Source organism: Mustela lutreola, chromosome 10 (assembly GCF_030435805.1).
Source record: "Mustela lutreola isolate mMusLut2 chromosome 10, mMusLut2.pri, whole genome shotgun sequence".
NCBI classification, from domain to species: domain Eukaryota; kingdom Metazoa; phylum Chordata; class Mammalia; order Carnivora; family Mustelidae; genus Mustela; species Mustela lutreola.
Window position 1 is genome coordinate 110,342,773 of NC_081299.1, and position 19,327 is coordinate 110,362,099.

Below are 19,327 nucleotides of genomic sequence, written 5' to 3' on the forward strand. Positions count from 1 at the left end.
CTATGAAGGGGATTGGGCTAAGACTAAAACAGGAAAGTTAATTCTTCCTTGAAGATATGTTAGTTTTTGTGGATACCTTTTCAGGCTGGGTAGAGGCTTTTTCTGCCAAACATGAAATGACAGGAGTGGTAGCCAAAAGCTACTAGAGGTTTGGGTTACCTCTTGCGATCAGGTCAGACAACAGCCCTGCATTTGTGAGTTCAGTCTCACAGGTATTGGCCAAGGCCGTGGGCATTAATTGGAAACTACATTGTGCCTACCGGCCCCAGAGCTCCAGGTAAGGAGAGAATATGAACTGGACTATTTTTTTTTTAAAGATTTTATTTATTTATTTATTTGAGAGAGAGAGATCACAAGCAGGCAGAGAGGCAGGCCGAGAGAGAGGAGGAAGCAGACCCCCTGCTGAGCAGAGAGCCCAATGCGGGGCTTCATCCCAGGACTCTGAGATCATGACCTGAGCCGAAGGCAGAGGCTTAACCCACTGAGCCACCCAGGTGCCCCATGAACTGGACTCTTAAAGGGACATTGACAAAGCTAATTCTGGAGACTGGCGGTGGATGGGTGGATCTCCTTCCTTTAGCCCTCCTCAGGGCATGATGTATACCCTACTTAAACAAGGTGACCCCATTTGAAATAATGTTTGGGAGACAACCCCCCCCCAACCCCGCCGCTCTGCCCTCGGCTACAAGAAGTTGCCCTAGCAGAAATTACTGATCAGTCTATACTCCAGTCACTGCAGGCATTGCAGTCTCTCTTGGAAAGAGCCTTCGCAGAGATCTGAACTGCCCACACTGGGACAGAGATGGAGGGGGAGCCACATCTTTGCCAACCCAGGGACTTGGTTTGGATGTGCCACCGCCAAGTGGGAGGCTTGGAGCCTCGCTGGAAGGGACCGTTTGCTGTCATCTCAACCACCCTCACGCTGGTAGAAGTTGAGGGCGACGGAGCCTGGATTTGCGCAAGTTACATCAAAGGAGCCAAGGACAAGAAAGCCCTCCAGAGATGGATGCCGCTTGCCGGTGGACCCTGCCGATCGTGGACTAAAGCTAAGACTCAAAATGATGAGTTCATTTAAGTTCATTGTTGCTCCTATTTTTTTTTTTTTTAAAGAATTTTATTTATGAGGTGCCTGGGTGGCTCAGTGGGTTAAAGCCTCTGCCTTCAGCTCAGGTCATGATCCCAGGGTCCTGGGATCGAGCCCCACATCGGGCTCTCTGCTCTGCAGGGAGCCTGCTTCCTCCTCTCTCTCTCTCTGCCTGCCTCTCTTCCTACTTGTGATCTCTGTCAAATAAATAAATAAAATCTTTAAAAAAAAAAGATTTTTATTTATTTGACAGAGATCACAAGTAGGCAGAGCGGCAGGCAGAGAGAAAGGGAAGCAGGCTCCCTGCTGAGCAGAGAACCAGATGCGGTGCTCAATCCCAGGACCCTGGGATCATGACCTGAGCCGAAAGTAGAGGCTTTAACCACTGAGCCACCCAGGCGCCCCGGTTGGAAATGTTTCAAAGAAAATAATTTTGATTGTAAAATTTAGGATACTGAACAGCTCACTCCTGGACTAAAAATTGGCCCTCTATGGGTCTCCCCCCTTGCAAAAAGGTATGGCAGTCCTCAATACTACCTACCAGTAGAAGAAAATGTACGTCACTAGTTTGCTGTACACACCCATCTAAAGGATCCTTTCCTGCCATCTAGGATTTGTCCTTCCTACATTAATCAACTTTCAAGCCTGGAAACCTGGTAGGTTTGAGGCTACTTTATATGTTTCAAAGCTTCAGAATAAGATGTCTGGCTTTCATATTTAATTGCAAAAGACAAATCAATGGGTACTTATTCAGGGAAAAAAATACAAACGAGGGCCCCCCACCCCCTTCTCTGCCTACTTGCAATCTCTGTCCAATAAAATCTTAAAAAAAAAAAAAATCCAGGGGCGCCTGGATAGCTCACTGGGTTAAAGTCTCTGCCTTCGGCTCAGGTCATGATCCCAGGGTCTTGGCATCGAGTCCCACATTGGGCTCTCTGCTCAGCGCAGGGAGCCGGCTTCCCTTCCTCTCTCTCTGTCTGCCTCTCTGACTACTTGTAATCTCTATCAAATAAATAAATCTTAAAAAAAAAATCCAAATGAGAGTGGAGTTATCTGAAACCTACCAGTTCCTGTAGATACACTATTTCTCTCTGTATCCTCTAAACAGAGACCTCTAGGATGCAACTTTTGCTAGACCTATGCAGAAAGTACAAGGGTGAACAGAAATCCTCAGGATCCTTCTCAGGCAGTGATTGTATTGATGAGGGAGCAGGAGGCTGGCTGAAGACAAAGCAAAAGCTGGCGCCTTGCACCCCCTCTCCACCCGCTCCCCTCCATAATATGTGTAGCATTCCTCAGGCACCCCTGACTGCCATAAACGATAAACAAATAGTTAACTCGCAGAGATCACAATCCTGCAAGACAGGAATCTCCCTTGCTCTACAAATGTCCTGGAGATCTACAAACAGGGAGGTTACCTTGAAATGCCAATTGAGTATTACCCCCACCTTAAAAGACCACCAGAGACGTGAGTCAAAGCCAATCAGCAAGGGTCGTTTATTGCAGGTTCGAACCTGGACCTCTGCGACGCTCATTGCTGATAACGCCGAGAGGTCCAGAGCTGGGTCGGTGCAGGATTTTTATAGACAGGTACAAACAAGTTTCAGGTGGGGCTGAGCTTATTGATTGATAGTTTGAACACAATTGGGAGTCTCCTGGTGGAATGTTACATTCCTGCTTTCAAGCATCCCTGTTAATGAGATTTAGGTTTAGAAGTATTTACTTTTCCTTCTACCTCCGCCTCCTTCTGTTTTTCATGGAGGGGAGGGTGACATTAGGGCTATTGATAAGGTAACTTCTTTGTTGTAAATCTCAAGGATATTTGCAAACCAGGGGAGACTCCTACCTTGCAGGACTGTGATCTCTGCAAGTTAACTATCGTTTTATGGCAGTCAGGGGTGCCTGAGGAATGCTACACATATGGAGGGGAGCGGGTGAAGGGGGGGTGCAAGGCGCCAGCTTTTGCTTTGTCCTCAGCCAGCCTCCTGTTCCTTCAACCTTATCAATAGCACAAAGTTCCAGAGGCAAATAACTCTTAAGTTCCTCAAGCCCTAATGTCTCCCTCCCCACCATAAACGAAACTGGAGGAGGCTGAGGTAGAAGGGAATGTAAATGATAGCAGGATCATAACACCCCACCAAGAATCTCCCAACTATGTTCATGTTAACGGCTGGCCTAAAGACGACATTGATCAAGCTACAAGGGCAAGGCCTCCTCCCGCACCTTGTAGGCCCTCCTTAGCATATGAAACTCCGTTGAAACCTCCCTTCCCCTCACCTTCCCCCAACGGCAAGGTACGTAACCTGCCATCCCTCACAACGCAGGGCAGCAGCTCTTCCTGCCCACGGGTCCTGTCCCCGTGCTTTAATAAACCACCATTTTGCACCAAAGATGTCTCAAGAATTCTTTCTTGGTCATCAGCTCCGGACCTCAGCCCACTGAACCCCACTTCGGTTCTAGAACTTCATCAGTATCATCCTTTCTTTGGGTTCCTCACCAGTAGACACATATGAGACTGCTGCCCTGCTTAGAGACACCTGTAAAGGTAGAATTTTTGCCTGAGTTATCTCAGTTCCCAGAGTGTGAGACACAATGTAGTTTTTGTATCTAATACCAGGTGCTCAATAACATTTAATTTTGGAATGAAGTGATGCATCCAGCCTTGGTTGCTGTCACTCTGGGGTATAAATATAGCAGACATACTGAGTTTCCTGTTGTTAGGTGGAGAAAGAACACTTTGTAAATTTGAATTGTTAGAGAAAAATGACAGGCAACAGAGTATATATAAAATAAACTCTATTCTTTGAGATTTCTAAACTTTCATCCTTCAAGGAAATGGACATGTGCTGAAGAGCTGATGAACAGTCTGCAAAGACATTATTCTGGCTTATTCTTGATCCAAGTCCTTGACATTTTCTTCCAGCTGCTGCTGACTCCAGTTATCCACAGGATGGGGGTGGGGAGAGAAAAGGGTGAGGCATCTCACAATCATCAGTGAATCCGCATATTGATGTTTCTTACATAGTTGTCAAATTTGCAGGCTGAAGAGCTGAGATTTCTGCAAACGATCCATCTGGAGTAAAAATCTAGAGTGGCTGTGAAAGTTGATTCTGAGAGATGAAGTCTTCTTGCTTTCATATTTGGGAATTTCACTTTTTTTTTTTTTTTTTAGTTTTTCTCATCAATGGGGAAACTATTTATGACTAAGCGTTGCTGAAATAAGAACTTTTCGTATTTCCACTGTTAGTTCTTACCTGAAATAAAAGAGAAAAAAAATTAAATGAGAATTTTTTATTAGTTCTGCTATTTGAGGCTGAAGTGACAGCTAAGGAAGAAATGAAGCCGAGTGCAACCTGAAAAGTGGGTAAGTTGTGGTGGTAAACTACAGTCTGGAAATAGTTACACTAGCAGATTAGAAGGTAAGTCCTTTAAAATATATCATGTGCCCTGTGGTGTAGAATACAGGGTCCGACCACCTCATAATGCTGATAGCCCTGCTCAAACTGCTGCAAGTGGGCTAGACAGATCCCTACTGATGAGGGAGCAGGAGGCTGGCTGAGGACAAAGCAAGAGCTGGCGCCTTGCACTCCCCTCTTCACCCGCTCCCCTCCATGGGTGTAGCATTCCTCAGGCACCCCTGACTGCCATAAAATGATAAATAGTTAACTTGCTGAGATCACAATCCTGCAAGACAGGAGTCTCCCTTGGTTTGCAAATTTCCTTGAGATTACAACAAAGAAGTTACCTTATCAATAGCCCAATTTCCAGAGACACAGAACTCAGTTCCTCAAGCCTAATGTTACCTTCCCCTCCATAAAAACCGAAGGAGGTGGAAGTAGAAGAAAAAGTAAATAAAGTTAAATTTCTTCTAAACTTAAATCTCATTAACAAGTATGCTTGATAGCAGGAATGTAACATTCCACCAGGAGACTCTCAATTGTCTTTACTTGATAGCAACTAAGCCTTCAATATCCTGATAGTATTCTTTGCCCCAATAGCCCTTCTGAACACCCCTTTGTCCTCACCTACCCAACTCCTGTGTATATAACCAACCACCCCTCACAACCCGGGGCGGCAGCAGCTCTTCCTGCCCACGGGTCCTGTCCCCGTGCTTTAATAAACCACCATTTTGCACCAATGACGTCTTAAGAATTCTTTCTTTAGTCGTCGGCTCCGAACCTCCTCACCCCACCGAACCTGACTTAGGTTCTGGGACTTCATCATTTTTGGCGAGCCAGCCAGGAGGCTTGTGAGTCTTTACATTTGGACTCTGAGCTTCGGTGCAAAATTGGTGAGTACTTTCTCTCCTTTTCCTATACTCTCATTCCAGGGCTTTTTCAAGGAGTATGGTCTTATTGGAACACTTGCATGTCAATTGCTCAGGCTGTAATCCTCTAGCCCATGGCTACTCTACGGGGAGGAGAACGTCTGCCTTTTGGCTGTAAGCTAGTACCCTGGCCGGAATGGCAATAAGACCCAGAAACTTGATGGCCTCTCTTTATTCCTGTTCTTACAGAAAGTTGTCTCTCTTGGGCACGGGACAGCCACCTAAGTCACCAGGACGGCTGCCAATCTTAAGACTCCCGTGTGAGGTTTCCTCCTGATTGATCTAATGTGATCCCCTCCACATGCCCGGTCTAGCCACTTCTGGCTGCGAGACCTCCACTGGGAGCCGGCCGAAACCAGTACCCAATTGAATTAAAACGCAACCGGGGACCGTTTCCTAGGGAAGTTGGCTGCAAGGGCCACATGTGTTGGAATGTCGCATAGACCATGATGGATTTCAGACTTTACTGTTTCTTGTCAGTGTCTTCTGCAAACCACCTAAAGCTATGAAATTGGGTAATTTCCCCTTGCCAAACTTTTCTAGTATTACCATGGGTTAATATGGCAAAACAGTATGCAGTCTTCAGGACATACGATAGCATGGCACAAGCATTTTAGTCCATTCACCAGGCACCCATCTGTAGCCTAGGATGCGATGGGGAAGTGGAGGGACGCCGGCACCCCTCCAGGGCCTCTTACGGCAGGAATGCCTTCTGGGGAAGGCAGGATGGCGATCAATAGCGTATATTGAGGGACGCCTCAGGTCGCTTTTGACACACAGGAACCTCTGACATATCCTGCGTGGGACACTACCCAGGAGTCAGGGGGGATTTGGTAATGGACCTTCTTTACTTTTCTGGAAGCATGGCCTCAGTAGGCTTCTTCAGTTCCCAAGGACTCTACCTTGGGGGTGCCTTTTAACCCACTGGAAATGATTTGGATTGCAAAACTTTGGAAAGGACTGAGTTCCTGTAACACTGCATGGCCTCAGTGGGATCTATCAGTTAGATCTCTGCAGGAAACAGGGCAAATGGACCTAGGGTGCCTGCATTGCTCATACCTAGGCCTTCATTGCTCTGCACCAGGACCCCAGACTAAGGGGCTTTTGCGGAATGTGTTTGCCCAAATGAGTCAGCTAGTAAACTTTCTCCTGACATATTGGATGGTAATTACGTAAATAAGCCTTCTTCTAGTAAACCCAGGTTGCTGGGCCATCCCTAGCAAAGGGGACTCTGGCTTTATTTCTCTCTGTTTCTCCTAATAGATGTGGGGGCTTCTCCCTCACTCACTTCCCGTGTTAATGGCTATAACTGGAGCCAACTGGGGTTGGTCTAACTCGAGACAGAGACTATAAGGAATATTCCCAAGCAGCTGCCGAAACTCTCTTTGTTTCGGGGAAGTTTCCCTGTGTTCTCTGTCCTGACTTGGACTGCCTAACCCCTCCCCCCTTGCTGGTGGGAAAGCATGGCATCTGCTCCTCTGTTGGGGCTTATGAGCTCTGAAACCAGGAATCCCTTCTCTGCCTCCTGGCAGCACTTTGTTTCCTCTGTTTTCCCCTTCTGTTTCTGCACCAAGGTGCGTGCAGCCTGCATGACTAGCTTCTAGATCATGCACCACGGCTCCTTCTCTCTTCACTGTCAAGGAGCAAGAAGAGTACCCCCTGGACCTAACACACCCACTCCAGATCTTCCCACGCATGTCTCAGGTAAACATTCAAATTGGAGTGGGCCCAGGTGAAAAGTAAATCAGTATTGGAATTAAGTTAAGTTTGTTGGTTTAATTAAGATAGACATGTCTTTTAAGTTATCAGCAGTAAATGTGAAATTTCAAAATTTACTGAAGGTCAAATAAGCTCGTGTTATTTATTAAAATTTGTTAGCAAAGAAATGACTAAACTGATGGTTAATTGTCTGTCTCAAAGTTCTAATGGGTAATTGCTGAAGTAGCTTTCAAAGTCTTTGGTAACCTGAAAGTTTTAAAGTTTTGCTTGGATGACAAATGGAATTAAATTGTGGACATCTAGGTCCTAACCAAATAGGATAAAATGCTAAGTCATTAATTACTGGATGTAGGTTTGTGCTTTTGACTTCTTACTGCAAAGAAACTAAGAGTATTTAAATCTGCTGGTAAGCTTGTTTTCTACTTAACTGATTCATAAATTGCCACCTGAAGAATTCTGTTGTAACAGTTCACAATTGACTTAGGTTCTGGGACTTCATCACCTACCATCACCTCCCTCAGGATCAATTTATTCTACATTCTACTCTTCTGAAGAAAAATGAAGACCTTTTACACCTCCCAGGAGATGTGCCTTGCTTCAAACATGTATATTCAGAAATAGTCTGTACTAGAAATAAGAGCATACTTTGCATGAAAAAAGATTTTCATGCTCCTAATACATGTCATTCATATATATACACATATACATATGTGTATAAATATACTATTTATATATATGTGTGTATATGTATATATGGGAGGGTGATACCAAGGTAGGAGTCCTAGAATGTGAAAAACAGCAGGGTCCTTACACACAATCTGTAATATTGTGATGTATAAGAAATGTAAATTTGATCTTTGTTCTATTTTCTGGCAGAACTCTTAAAATGCTTGGCATTAGTCTTTTGTTATATTAATGAGGTGACCTTGGGAAAGCCCTGGAGGAATGGAAGGTGATTACCAACCTTACTATTTGGAAAGTTCAAACTTTTAGTCTTTTTAAATTTTTAAAAAGATTTTATTTATTTGACAGACAGAGATCACAAGTAGGCAGAGGCAGGCGGGGTAGGGGTGTGGGGGGGAAGCAGGCTCCGCATTGAGCAGAGAGCCTGATCCAGGGCTCTATCCCAGGACCCTGAGATCATGACCTGAGCGAAGATAGAAGCTTAACCCATTGAGCCACCTAGGCGCCCCCAAAACTTTTAGTCTTACATATCCCCCTGACCTCTGAGGATGAGAGAAGGGCTGAAGTTGACTTCAGTCAACTGCCAATGATTTATTCAATCATCCCTACGTAATGAAGCCTCCATTAAAAACCCAAAAGATGTGGGTTCAGAGTGTTTCTGGGTTGGTGAATATGTGGAGGTGTTGGGAGAGTAGAGCTCCCACAGAAAGCAAGGAAGCTCTGTACCTTTTCCCCATGACTTGCCCTATGCATCTCTTCCTCTGGCTGTTCCTGAGTTAAACCCTTTTAAAATAAGCCAGTAATCAGGGCTCCTGGCTGACTGAGTCAGTAGAGCATGCAACTTTTTTTTTTTTTTAAGATTTTATTTATTTGACAGAGATCACAAGTAGGCAGAGACTCAGGCAGAGAGAAAGGGGGATAAGCAGGCTCCCCTTTGAGCAGAGAGCGGGGCTCCATCCCAGGACCCTGAGACCATGACCTGAGCTGAAGGCAGACCCAGGCGCCCCAAGCATGCAACTCTTGATCATGAGTTCCAGTCCCCACACTGGGCGCAGCGATCACACACACATATACATGGAAAAAATAAACCAGTAATCTAGTAAGTAAAATGTTCCTCTGACTTCTGTGAGACACTCTAGCAAATTAATCAGACCCTAAGAGGGGGTTCTCAGGAAATTGATTTATAGTCAAGATATACAGGTGACAACTTGGATTTGCTACCAGCATCTGAAGTGGGGGCCAGGGTGGGGGCAGTCTCACAGGACTGAACCCTTAACCTGTGGAACCTAATGCTATCTTCTACTCGGTAAACCTGGTAGGTAATATCAGAATGGAATTCAATTTTTGGTGTCCCCAAAAATTATTGTTGTGGAAACATCCCCCCTCCAAGCTTGAATTGGTACTGGAATCCATTTACTATCCAAATCCAATTCCACTTTTGGCCTTGAAATCGTGGTATCAATAGGTCAAGTAGTAATTAAAGACATAAGACCCATAAATGAAAATCCTGAGACTAAGATCCATGCCTTGAGCCTTTTTAGTATGTCACAAAGTTTAAGAAAAAAAGGGAGAGGAATGGCTCCAATCTGGAGGAAGCCAACAGGAAGCCAATGGGCTCCAAGCTATATTGAGTACCTTGGCTGGGACAGTAATAAGACTATAGAGTCTCTTCTTAAGAGATTACAGAGAAAGAGAGGAATCATCAGAAAGAGAAAAGGGAAAATTAGCAAATAAAAGCAAAGTTAAAGCTTGGACTGATCCATTTACACCCTTTAGAGCCAAGAGCCTGTAACATTAATTTTCCATCAGGTTGTTAGAGTAGGAAGTTAGGTTCTGACAGGATATGGAGGTCAATGAGATGGTCATGGGCAGCTACTGGGAGGGTCAGAGGCCAGTCCTGGCCAACACACTGAAGGAGCAGGAGGCTGGCTGAGGACAAAGCAAAGGCTGGCACCTTGCACCCCCCCCTTCACCCGCTCCCCTCCATATGTGTAGCATTCCTCAGGCACCCCTGACTGCCATAAAATGATAAATGGTTAACTTGCTGAGATCCCAATCCTGCAAGACAGGAGTCTCCCTTGGTTTGCAAATGTCCTTGAGATTTACAAACAAAGAAGTTACCTTATCAATAGCCCAATTTCCAGGGACACAGAACTCAGTTCCTCAAACCCTAATGTCACCCTCCCCTCCATAAAAAAACCGAAGGAGGCGGAGGTAGAAGGAAAAGTAAATAAAGTTAAATTTCTTCTAAACCTAAATCTCATTAACAAGGATGCTTGATAGCAGGAATGTAACATTCCACCAGGAGACTCCCAATTGTCTTTACTTGATAGTAACCAGGCCTTCAATATCCTGATAGTGCTTTTTTCGCATGTGTGGGCTAACCGGCCAGTTCTGCTTCTGTAAGATTGCTTTGTCTGCTTTCGCACGCAGGTCCCCTGACCCAATCCACTGACGCCAAGTATGCCTGTTCAAACTGTCAATCAATCAGCTCAGCGCCACCCGAAACTTGTTTGTACCTGTCTATAAAAACCCTGCACCAACCCAGCTCCGGACCTCTCGGCGTTATCGGCAACGAGCGCCGCAGAGGTCCAGGTTCGAACCTGCAATAAACGACCCTTGCTGATTGGCTTTGACTCACGTCTCTGGTGGTCTTTTAAGGTGGGGGTAATACTCTATTGGCATTTCAACACTACAAGAAGCGAGATCAAACCAGACCAGCTAAGATGGCAATGCCATAACAGGAAACCCCTGACCAAATTAGGACGAAAAAGTCAAAGCCCTGCTTCCCGCCCCCCTAGTTAACAACTGCGACTGTAAGAAACCCAACCCCCAGGGGATGGTGCTCTACCTCTCTCCTGAGCTTGCCTGCTCTTATAGCTTAAGAGTGTATTTTTTGCTTTAACGAACTTTCCTGCTTCTTTACTAAATCCACTGGACTACATGTCTTTTTTGAATTTCTTCTTGTGACAAGACCAAGAACCTTCAGTAACCCCTTCTGGTTTGGCTAGGTGGAAGCACCAAAGGCTGGAGGTCTCCCCAGTTCCCATGGCAACACAGAGGCTCCTTAGGAACATTTGGAGGAATATTTCCACTAGGTCAACTGAGTTTCTAAGTGAAAACTCAAAAAGTAATTTCTCATTCTTAGGTGTTCCTTACGACTAAATTCTTTCCAAACTAATTCTTGGGGAAAGATTTTATTTTTAAATATTTCACTTCAGCATAGGGAAGCCAAGTATAAATACAAATTTGTTCTCTAAAGTTTTAGATTTTTTTGCTGCTATATTCTCTTTAGGACAGTAAGATCTAAAAGCATTTGAAGGCATCAGATTTGGTGTAAAGATTATTTTCAAGTTAAAACATCCAATCCCCCCCCAAAATATCTAAAATCTTCATTTCCTTTATCTGCTCTAGAGATCAGTTATAGATCTAACCCATTCATCTACCTCTTCTTTTCTCTTTTTTTCCATGCTATACAAACAAGACTGTTGAAAGAGGAATGCAAATCCCATCAATGGCTAGCATGGGCCTTTCGTTAAGTAATTGCATTATTTGGGATACTTCTGTACTGATGAGCCGAGATCTTAGTAGACTGGTGGTCCTTCTCATTCGTAGCCACATATTTGAATCACCTAGAAACTTTTAAAAACTAATACCCCAAACACCTGTGAAACCATTTTAATCAGAATCTCTAGCTGTGATATATGGGAATTTGTGTTAGGCAAAACCTTACCAGGTTCTTACAATAACAGCATGAGTTAAAGGTACTCAGGAGGGGCGCCTGGGTGGCTCAGTTGTTAAGCATCTGACAACGGGGCTCCCTGCTCAGCCGGGAAGCCTGCTTCTCCCTCGCCTATTCCCCCTGATTGTGTTCCCCCTCTCGCTGTGTCTCTGTCAAATAAAGAAATAAGAATAAAATAAAAAAATAAAGCTACTTAGGAGACCAGCCCTATTTCCCATGGTTCTCTTTGTTTCTCTCTAGCTGTCTCACCATGGGCTTCTTTCCCACGGGACCTAAAGATTTAACTCTTCCCTCTTTTGAACTGAGGTGAATCTCTTTCTCAATTGGATTTCCTTCTGTTTATTTATCTGGGTCTTTTCCAAGTTCACCTCTAGATTACACTTTCCCAAAGTTAATTCAACACAAAGTCTTCCTCAGGTCAAGCAGCTGGGCTTTCCTTTGCCTATACCTATGGATCATGGATAATGATTTACAGGTAGGGTCTCTGGGATTGATACAAACTCCCAGGTCCTTCCACTCTCTGAGCCACCAGGCAACTGGTTCCAGTAATCTGAAGTCTGTCCTATTTAGAAAAGTCCTTGGAAACAAAAGCAACGTACAAGAAGGCAAAAGGAGGGGTGCCTGTGTGGCTCAGTTTTGTCTGTCTTTGGCTCAGGTCATGATCCCAGGGTCCTGCGACTGAGCGCCCACATCGGGCTCCCTGCTCAGTGAGTCAGTAGGGAGTTTTCTTCTCGCTTTTCCACTGCCCCTGCCCCAGCCCGTGTACACACACGTGCTCTCTCTCTCTCAAATAAGTAAAATCATTTTTTAATTTTTGTTTTTAAAGATTTTATTTATTTATTCATTTGATAGAGAGACAGCAAGAGAGGGGACACAAGCAGGGGGAGCAGCTGAGGGAGACGGAGAATCAGGCTTTTCTATGAGCAGCAAGCCTGATGCACGGCTCAAACCCAGGACCCTGAGCAGGGAGCCTGATGTGGGGCTCAATCCCAGGACGCTGAGGCCATGACTTGAGCTGAAGGCAGAGGCTTAACCCACTGAGCCACCCAGGCACCCCTTAGGGGAGCTTTCTTAACTGACACCTACAAGATCAGGCAGGAATGTCTATTGAGGTGGGCATTACACATGGCAAAAACTTAGTAAATACTGAGTCTGGTGTATAGGGCATAGGTGGAAGATATTTTGCAGGTTTGTGAATATTTTTGCCAACCTGAGGGTAATTTGGTTTGATTTGACTTTTCTCAATAGTACGAGCTGGGAACCATAGGTGACTGGAATATTATCGTTTTAGTGCAATGAATTTGTATTTTGCCAAGGATCAGTATAAGCTACACTTATCTCAATTTTTTAGTGCCCTATTTTCATCCATTTCAAAATTGGGGTTTTGCTCCTTTTAAACTCATTTCTGGTCCTCACATTTCCTCAAAGACTACTGACCTCTAAATTCTGTTTGCTTGTTCTTTCAGCATTCTAAGACAGAGTTTATCTAATCTTGGCAAATTTTACTCAATTAAAATTATTGTTTTATGTCCTCTGACCTTTGAGGATTGTTCTTCTCTTCTCAGGCTTGCATTAGTGAGGTGTGGTTTATACCTAAAATGATGCATTTCTCAGAGGTATTCCTTCGTGGAGCCTGGAGTCTGGGGACTTGTAGAGGGAGCACCTAAGAGGGAGCCCTCTCTACATTGAGAATTGTGAGTCACGAGGCTTTGGGTAGCTGTGGCCTCCTGAACACTTTTTGTTTTTATAGCTGGGTATGGCAAGAGACAAGAAGGCTGAAAGTGACCGTTGTTGGAGGCAGGCCCCTGGCCAGGGTGGCCTCCGCCATTAAAAGATGGCGAGCTGCCAAGAAAAGTTGCCTCATAAGACTAAGCAGAACGCCCTAAGAGGAAGCGTATATCATTGGTTGCTGGCGCAGTCATCTTGCTTAGGCTCCCTCTGTGATTCGCCCCCTTCTGTACTCTATGCGCTCATTGGCTGTGTGAGGATATATAAGCATGTCGCTGGAAAAATAAGAAGAGCACAAGACAAGGAGGCAGATTGTCGTCCTTGAGGGTCCAGGGCGATAGACTGTCTCGTGGGTTTTGACCACTTACCTCTGGAAATACGATTCAGGTGAGCCAGAAGGCTCAGACTTTCTTCCCTGATACTTCTGTTTTCGTTGTACAGCTGGGAAGCAGACTCCAAGCTCTGCCTGTTAAGGTTAGACGTGCATCCTAGTCCAGGAAATAATTACAGTTTAGGCCAAGTTAAACACATTCATTTGAGATCATGCTTTCTGCAATTCCTTCTCCCTTCTTTCTCAGCCCATAAGAAAAGTTTGGGGACTCAGAGGTTGGGTCTTCAGTGTAATGGGAGAGAAGCTTAATTTTCACAAGGCCCTTAGCAAGTACCAGCTCATTCATTAGTATCATCACACCCAATGCCTGAAATTATGAAGGACACTTTTCTCACGATATAGCTGCTGCTTTGGTGTGGAGAAGAGGCCCAGTCACTGTTCTGACCCAGTCCAAGACTGAGGAATGATGGCCCCCGTGTGAGTGCAATCCAGAAGAAGGATGTGAGGAGAAGAACCACGCTGGGGACAATGAAGAGTAATGAAGACATTAGAGGAGGGGATGAGGATGGCAGCAGCAGAGACCCTCACTCTGCTGAAGGCGCTGCTCAGCAACCTGAGTCCTACTCGATGACCACCATGTGAGAGGAGAGGGGCAGCAGAAAGGATATAGCAGAGGAGTCACAAGGAGGGTTTAGGAGGCCAGACAACTCAAAGATGGAGGCATAACTCAGCCTTGGGGCAAATCCCGGAGCTTATTTACTCACCTAAAAAGTAGGAATATTCATACCTGCCCTATTCTCCCTAGTTGGGCCATTTGTTAAGAGTAAATGAAGTAAGGTATATCAAGTTCTTGCAATCTGTGAAGCCCTGAAACACACACACGGCAGATCCTTAGAAAGATACATAATGCCAGAAGCAGGCCGACTTGGGCTCCCCCCTACCGTTTCCTTGGTCAGAAATGCTGAGATGATGTTCCAGCTTTTCTTGAAGGCAGTCATTGATGAAAATAATTTCCCTCAGGTGCTGGTACAGGTTGTGGATCTCATCTTCTGCAGCCATTCCACCAGACAGGGAATGAGGTAGAAGACGGAGAATCCTTATCACCAATGGGGTGGCCTTTTAGTAAGATCCCTGCCTTTTGCCATTCTTCTGCCAACTTCCTCTTTCATCAGGGAAAACCAAGGAACTTCCTCTAACAGCCCTTTAAATAACTTCAAAGCATGGTCCAGTGCTAAGCAAACTCCACAGGACTACCTCTCACACAAGGATCTGGGAAGCATAAAGGGGGTTGACACAAGGCAGGAAAATACCAAAGAATCCTTCTGAGTAGGGCTTATCTAGTACTGGGAAAGGTGTGGGCACCGCTGAGGTAAGACTTTCTGGTACGGGGAATGTCTCTACTAAATACCTCTCCCACATGATTTATGACTGAACATCTTTAATAGATGTCACATCTCCAGGTGAAATGGAAAGTAGGAATGAGGAAGCCTCTGTAAGGGGACTGCCTGGGTAATAAAAGGTACCCACCATTGGCAAAAAGACAAAACCTAACATGGCTTATATCACATTTAAAAACTCAGGGATCACTGAGTGGATTAAGATAGTCTCCTTCTTGGGGCACCTGGGTGGCTCAGTGGGTTAAAACCTCTGCTTTCGGCTCAGGTCATGATCCCAGAGTCCTGGGATCGAGCCCCACATTGGGCTTTCTGCTCAGCAGGAGTCTGCTTCCTCCTCTCTCTGCCTACTTGTGATCTCCGTCTGTCAAATAAATAAATAAAATCTTAAAAAAAAAAAAAAAAGATAGTCTCTTTCTTGGGGTGCCTGGGTGGCTCAGTAGATTGAGCATCTTACTCTTGATTTCTGCTAAAGTCATGATCTCAGGAATGTGAGATCAAGCCCCACATCAGGCTCCGTGGTCAGCAAAAAATCTATTTGCCCCTCTCTCTCTGCTCCTCCCCCTGCAGTCTCTCTCTCTCTCAAATAAATAAATAAAATATATTTTTTTAAGATTTTATTTATTTATTTGACAGAGATCACAAGTAGGCAGAGAGGCAGGCAGAGAGAGAGGAGGAAGCAGGCTCCCTGCTGAGCAGAGAGCCCGATGCAGGGCTCGATCTCAGGACCCTGGGATCATGACCTGAGCCAAAGGCAGAGGCTTTAACCCACTGAGCCACCCAGGCGCCCCTAAATAAATAAAATCTCAAAAAGTCTCTTACTCATGCCTATAAGATGACTTAAGACATGTAATTCTCTAATAGTCCAAACTTTTATCCTCAAAGAAAAGTCAAAGTCAAAAAAGGAAAAGATGATGAAGGTTGAGATTTTAATCTCCAAACACACACACACACACATACACACACATGTGCACACACACACACGCGCACACAAACGCATCAGTGAGGCTGCTTCCCCTAGGGACATATGCCTAGAGGAACTACACTGACTAGTTTGGAGTTTCTTAGGAAAGGGGCATGCTAGTGGCATGGCTGGTAGATTAGGCCTTTTTTTCCCAGTAGATAGGCTGGCTGTTGGTTTAGAGTAGATTATAGCACTGAGACTAAACCCAGAGACATTTTTTAAAAATGGTGTCACCCAAAGGATGGGAACCCTAGCCATTTACCCAGGGGCTGCTAAGAGCTGAGCCTTGTCCTTAGGGAAGCCAGCAGATGTCCTGGTACTAAGATGGAACTTTTTTTTTTTTTTTTTTAAAGATTTTATTTATTTATCCAACAGACAGAGATCACAGGCAGAGAGAGAGGAAGGGAAGCAGGCTCCCTGCTGAGCAGAGAGCCCAATGCGGGCCTCGATCCTAGGACCCTGAGATCATGACCTGAGCAGAAGGCAGTGGCTTAACCCACTAAGCCACCCAGGCACCCTAAGATGGAACTTTTTAAGGAAGCAAGTCATCTGAAGGGAGATGAAAACTGGAGACTAGAACCATGATACTCCACCTCCAAAAATATAGGCAAAACTGCTGGTATTTCTCAGGCAATACTCAGATACATAAACAATACCTATACACATACATCTAAGATGCTTTATCTTAGAGGAGGTCTATTAGATTTCTGTACACAGCTGAAGTGATAGCAGAGAGCCTGTCATGATCCCTTCACCCTCAGTCTGGCTTGCCTGGAGTCCACCAGCTCGCACATGCCAGCGGGGGCCAGAGTGACTGAGATGAGGTGTGGACCAGGAACAATGCAAATTACCTGAGCCACCACAGACCTGTACTTGAAACTTGGTACCAGAACTGCGTTCAGCCTAAGCACTGTTTCAAGGTCAGTCTTTAGGGCCTGCCTGCAGAGATGATCTCATGCAGCCTAGAGAGAGGCAGTAAGCATGTAGAAGCTACTGGAGCTTCATTCTCCATTCTTCCAATGTTGGTGGTTTTATTCTCTTTACAATGGGAATACTCACTGGTGACTTCCACAGCAGAACTGGCTTCCTGCACATCAGAGAGGAAGGCACTGCTGCTGGGAGGCTGGTCAGAGTCACAGCGACTGGAATGAGTCAAATACCGTTCATCTAGTGAGTCTTCCTGGGCTTCATTCACTTCCTCCTGGAGCTCCTTGCTGAGCCTGGGTGGGGGCCAGGAAGGAGAGAAGTCAGGAGATTAAACAAAGGCAACCTGGAACCACAGCTTTAGAAGTGGTCCTGTCTGAAGCTCCTGGATTAGACACCAGAAATCAAAGAGGCCAACTGGATGAGAAAGAAAGCATTAACAATCTACTTCAGACGGGGGTTACTGTATGTAGAGCTGGGCAAAAGGGAGCAGCAGCAGCTGTTCTGTGTGCTGATTACGTAACATGTGGATGAGGAAGTAGACCCGGCTATTTAAGAAAATACACTCAATGACACACAAAGACCTAGGATTACAGTTTCAAAACACTGTGGACAACTTTTGTTTAATATAATATGAAGTGGTCCCCTAAATACTGGCTCCTGAGACAATGTCTCATTCTGGTTTTTTTTTCCTTTCTTTCTTTTTTCTTTTCTTTTTTTCTTTCTTTCTTTTTTTTTTTTTTTAACAGTACAGGTTTTTAGAATACAGAAACCAGGGATCTCTGGCCCTTATGTCAGACTGACTCTAGTCTAACTAAACTTAATGAATTACTAGGAAATCGTAACCAATACAAGAACTGCACAGAGAACAGACAGCATTGTTTCAAAGGACAAACACTGTTATGATGAATGAATGAAACAGGTACAATCAGGGGTACTTAGGTGGCTCAGGTGGTTAAGCAATGGCCTTTGACTCAGGTCATGATCCTGGAGTGCCAGGATGGAGTCTTGCATGGGGCTCCCTGCTCAGCAGGGAGTCTGTTTCTTCCTCTGACTCTCCCCCCTTCTCATGCTTTCTCTCTCTCTCAAATAAATAAAATCTTTTTAAAAATGTAAAAAGAAAAGAAAAGAAAAGAAAAGAAATAGGTACAATCAGCAGTTTTTGAGTTTTTTCCCTGCATCTGGGCATTTGGCCTCGTGGCTATAGCTTCTCGAATCTTCTCTAGACTTCACCATTCTATCATCACTTCATATTCATTTACCTGGGTGCCAATGGCTCCTGTCCATCTTCATCCTTCTTATCATTGTAATTTTCTGTGAGCCAAAAAACAGAAACAGCCAGTCAGAAATTGAGCAAGTCCCATTTCACACATTATAAATACGAGGGCCTATAGGATCAGTACTGTGTTTCTGATCATATGTGATCGTATCTGATCACAAATACGAGGCCCTATATGATCGGAAACAAACACTCTGCATGTTTGTTCAGAAGGCTCTGAGAGAGAAGGCTTAGGTTGTGTCTTTAGAGAAGTAGCCTGGCAGATTTTCCTGAGAAACACTGAATGGTGTTTTCTTGGTATGGCAAATCATTACCATGACATCTGCTACCAAGCCAAGGCAAAAAGTTTAAAATGTCTTTTGTCCGATGCTCAGAATCCTTGCTCAGCTGCCTTGTGGACTTCTCCAGCTGTAACATCCATTTTTGCCACACAGCTAGCTGCTGGCTAGACCAAGGTTGTGTGTCCTATTAGGCTCTCATAAAGAACACACTGCAATCTCGGAGGAGCAAAAACTTCAGGAGAACCCACCTAGCCCTTCTAACCAAATGACTGGACAAAGGCACCTGTGCATGCCAGAGTGTATGAAGAGAATCTCCCCTTCCTTTTTTTTTCCTGACCCCAACTAGAGATCACCACAGTTGCAGAACTATATTGTCAAGGCAGCTGAATTGTGACCTAAATCACAATGGAGAATCTAACTCTTTGATCAAAAGAACCAGGAAAAAGGGACCTCTTGCCTAAAAAGTGTAAAGAATGCTCCCTTTTATTTTCTATTTCTCTATTTTCTTGTCTCCTCGCTCTCAAAGTAGCCCCAGTGATGCAGAACTGCAACATAGTGTGAGAAGAGAAATCTCTGAGTGAACTCAATCTTTCTGAACAGAGGAATTCGGAAAAGGGACCCTTGGGAAACTAAAAAGTATGGAAGAAATACCAGAGAGAAGAAAGGCTAGAAAATGGTCTATGAGCTGACAAAAGTCCCAGGACTCACCCCCAAACCGAATATATGTGGAATAGACCCAACGAATCATGACAAAGGATTAGAGAACTGAATTACCACATAAACTACCACCTAATCCAGACTAAACCTGAGTAACGTATTTGCTGGACCAACCCAAACAGCTGCCTATCAGAGGCATTGAAAGGTGAGACA

General features: G+C 44.8%; 1 protein-coding gene across 4 annotated transcripts in view; it reads right to left on the minus strand.

Moving 5' to 3' along the window:
* Positions 1–3,863: 3,863 nt before the first annotated feature.
* The window catches only part of LOC131810271 (neuroblastoma breakpoint family member 6-like protein), a 28,917-nt gene continuing 13,453 nt past the window's right edge, over positions 3,864–19,327 (minus strand). For 2 of the 4 annotated variants that reach the window (XM_059137998.1, XM_059137999.1), the window contains exons 5-9: positions 18,160–18,211; positions 17,033–17,193; positions 14,557–14,664; positions 13,653–13,772; positions 3,864–4,338 (exon numbers count right to left, since the gene is read on the minus strand). In XM_059137998.1, coding sequence (XP_058993981.1) covers positions 4,328–4,338; positions 13,653–13,772; positions 14,557–14,664; positions 17,033–17,193; positions 18,160–18,211 — 452 coding nt within the window. In that variant the 3' untranslated portion in view covers positions 3,864–4,327. The remainder of the gene's footprint in view (positions 4,339–13,652; positions 13,773–14,556; positions 14,665–17,032; positions 17,194–18,159; positions 18,212–19,327) is intronic. The other 2 variants (XM_059138000.1, XM_059138001.1) reach the window with 2 other exon arrangements.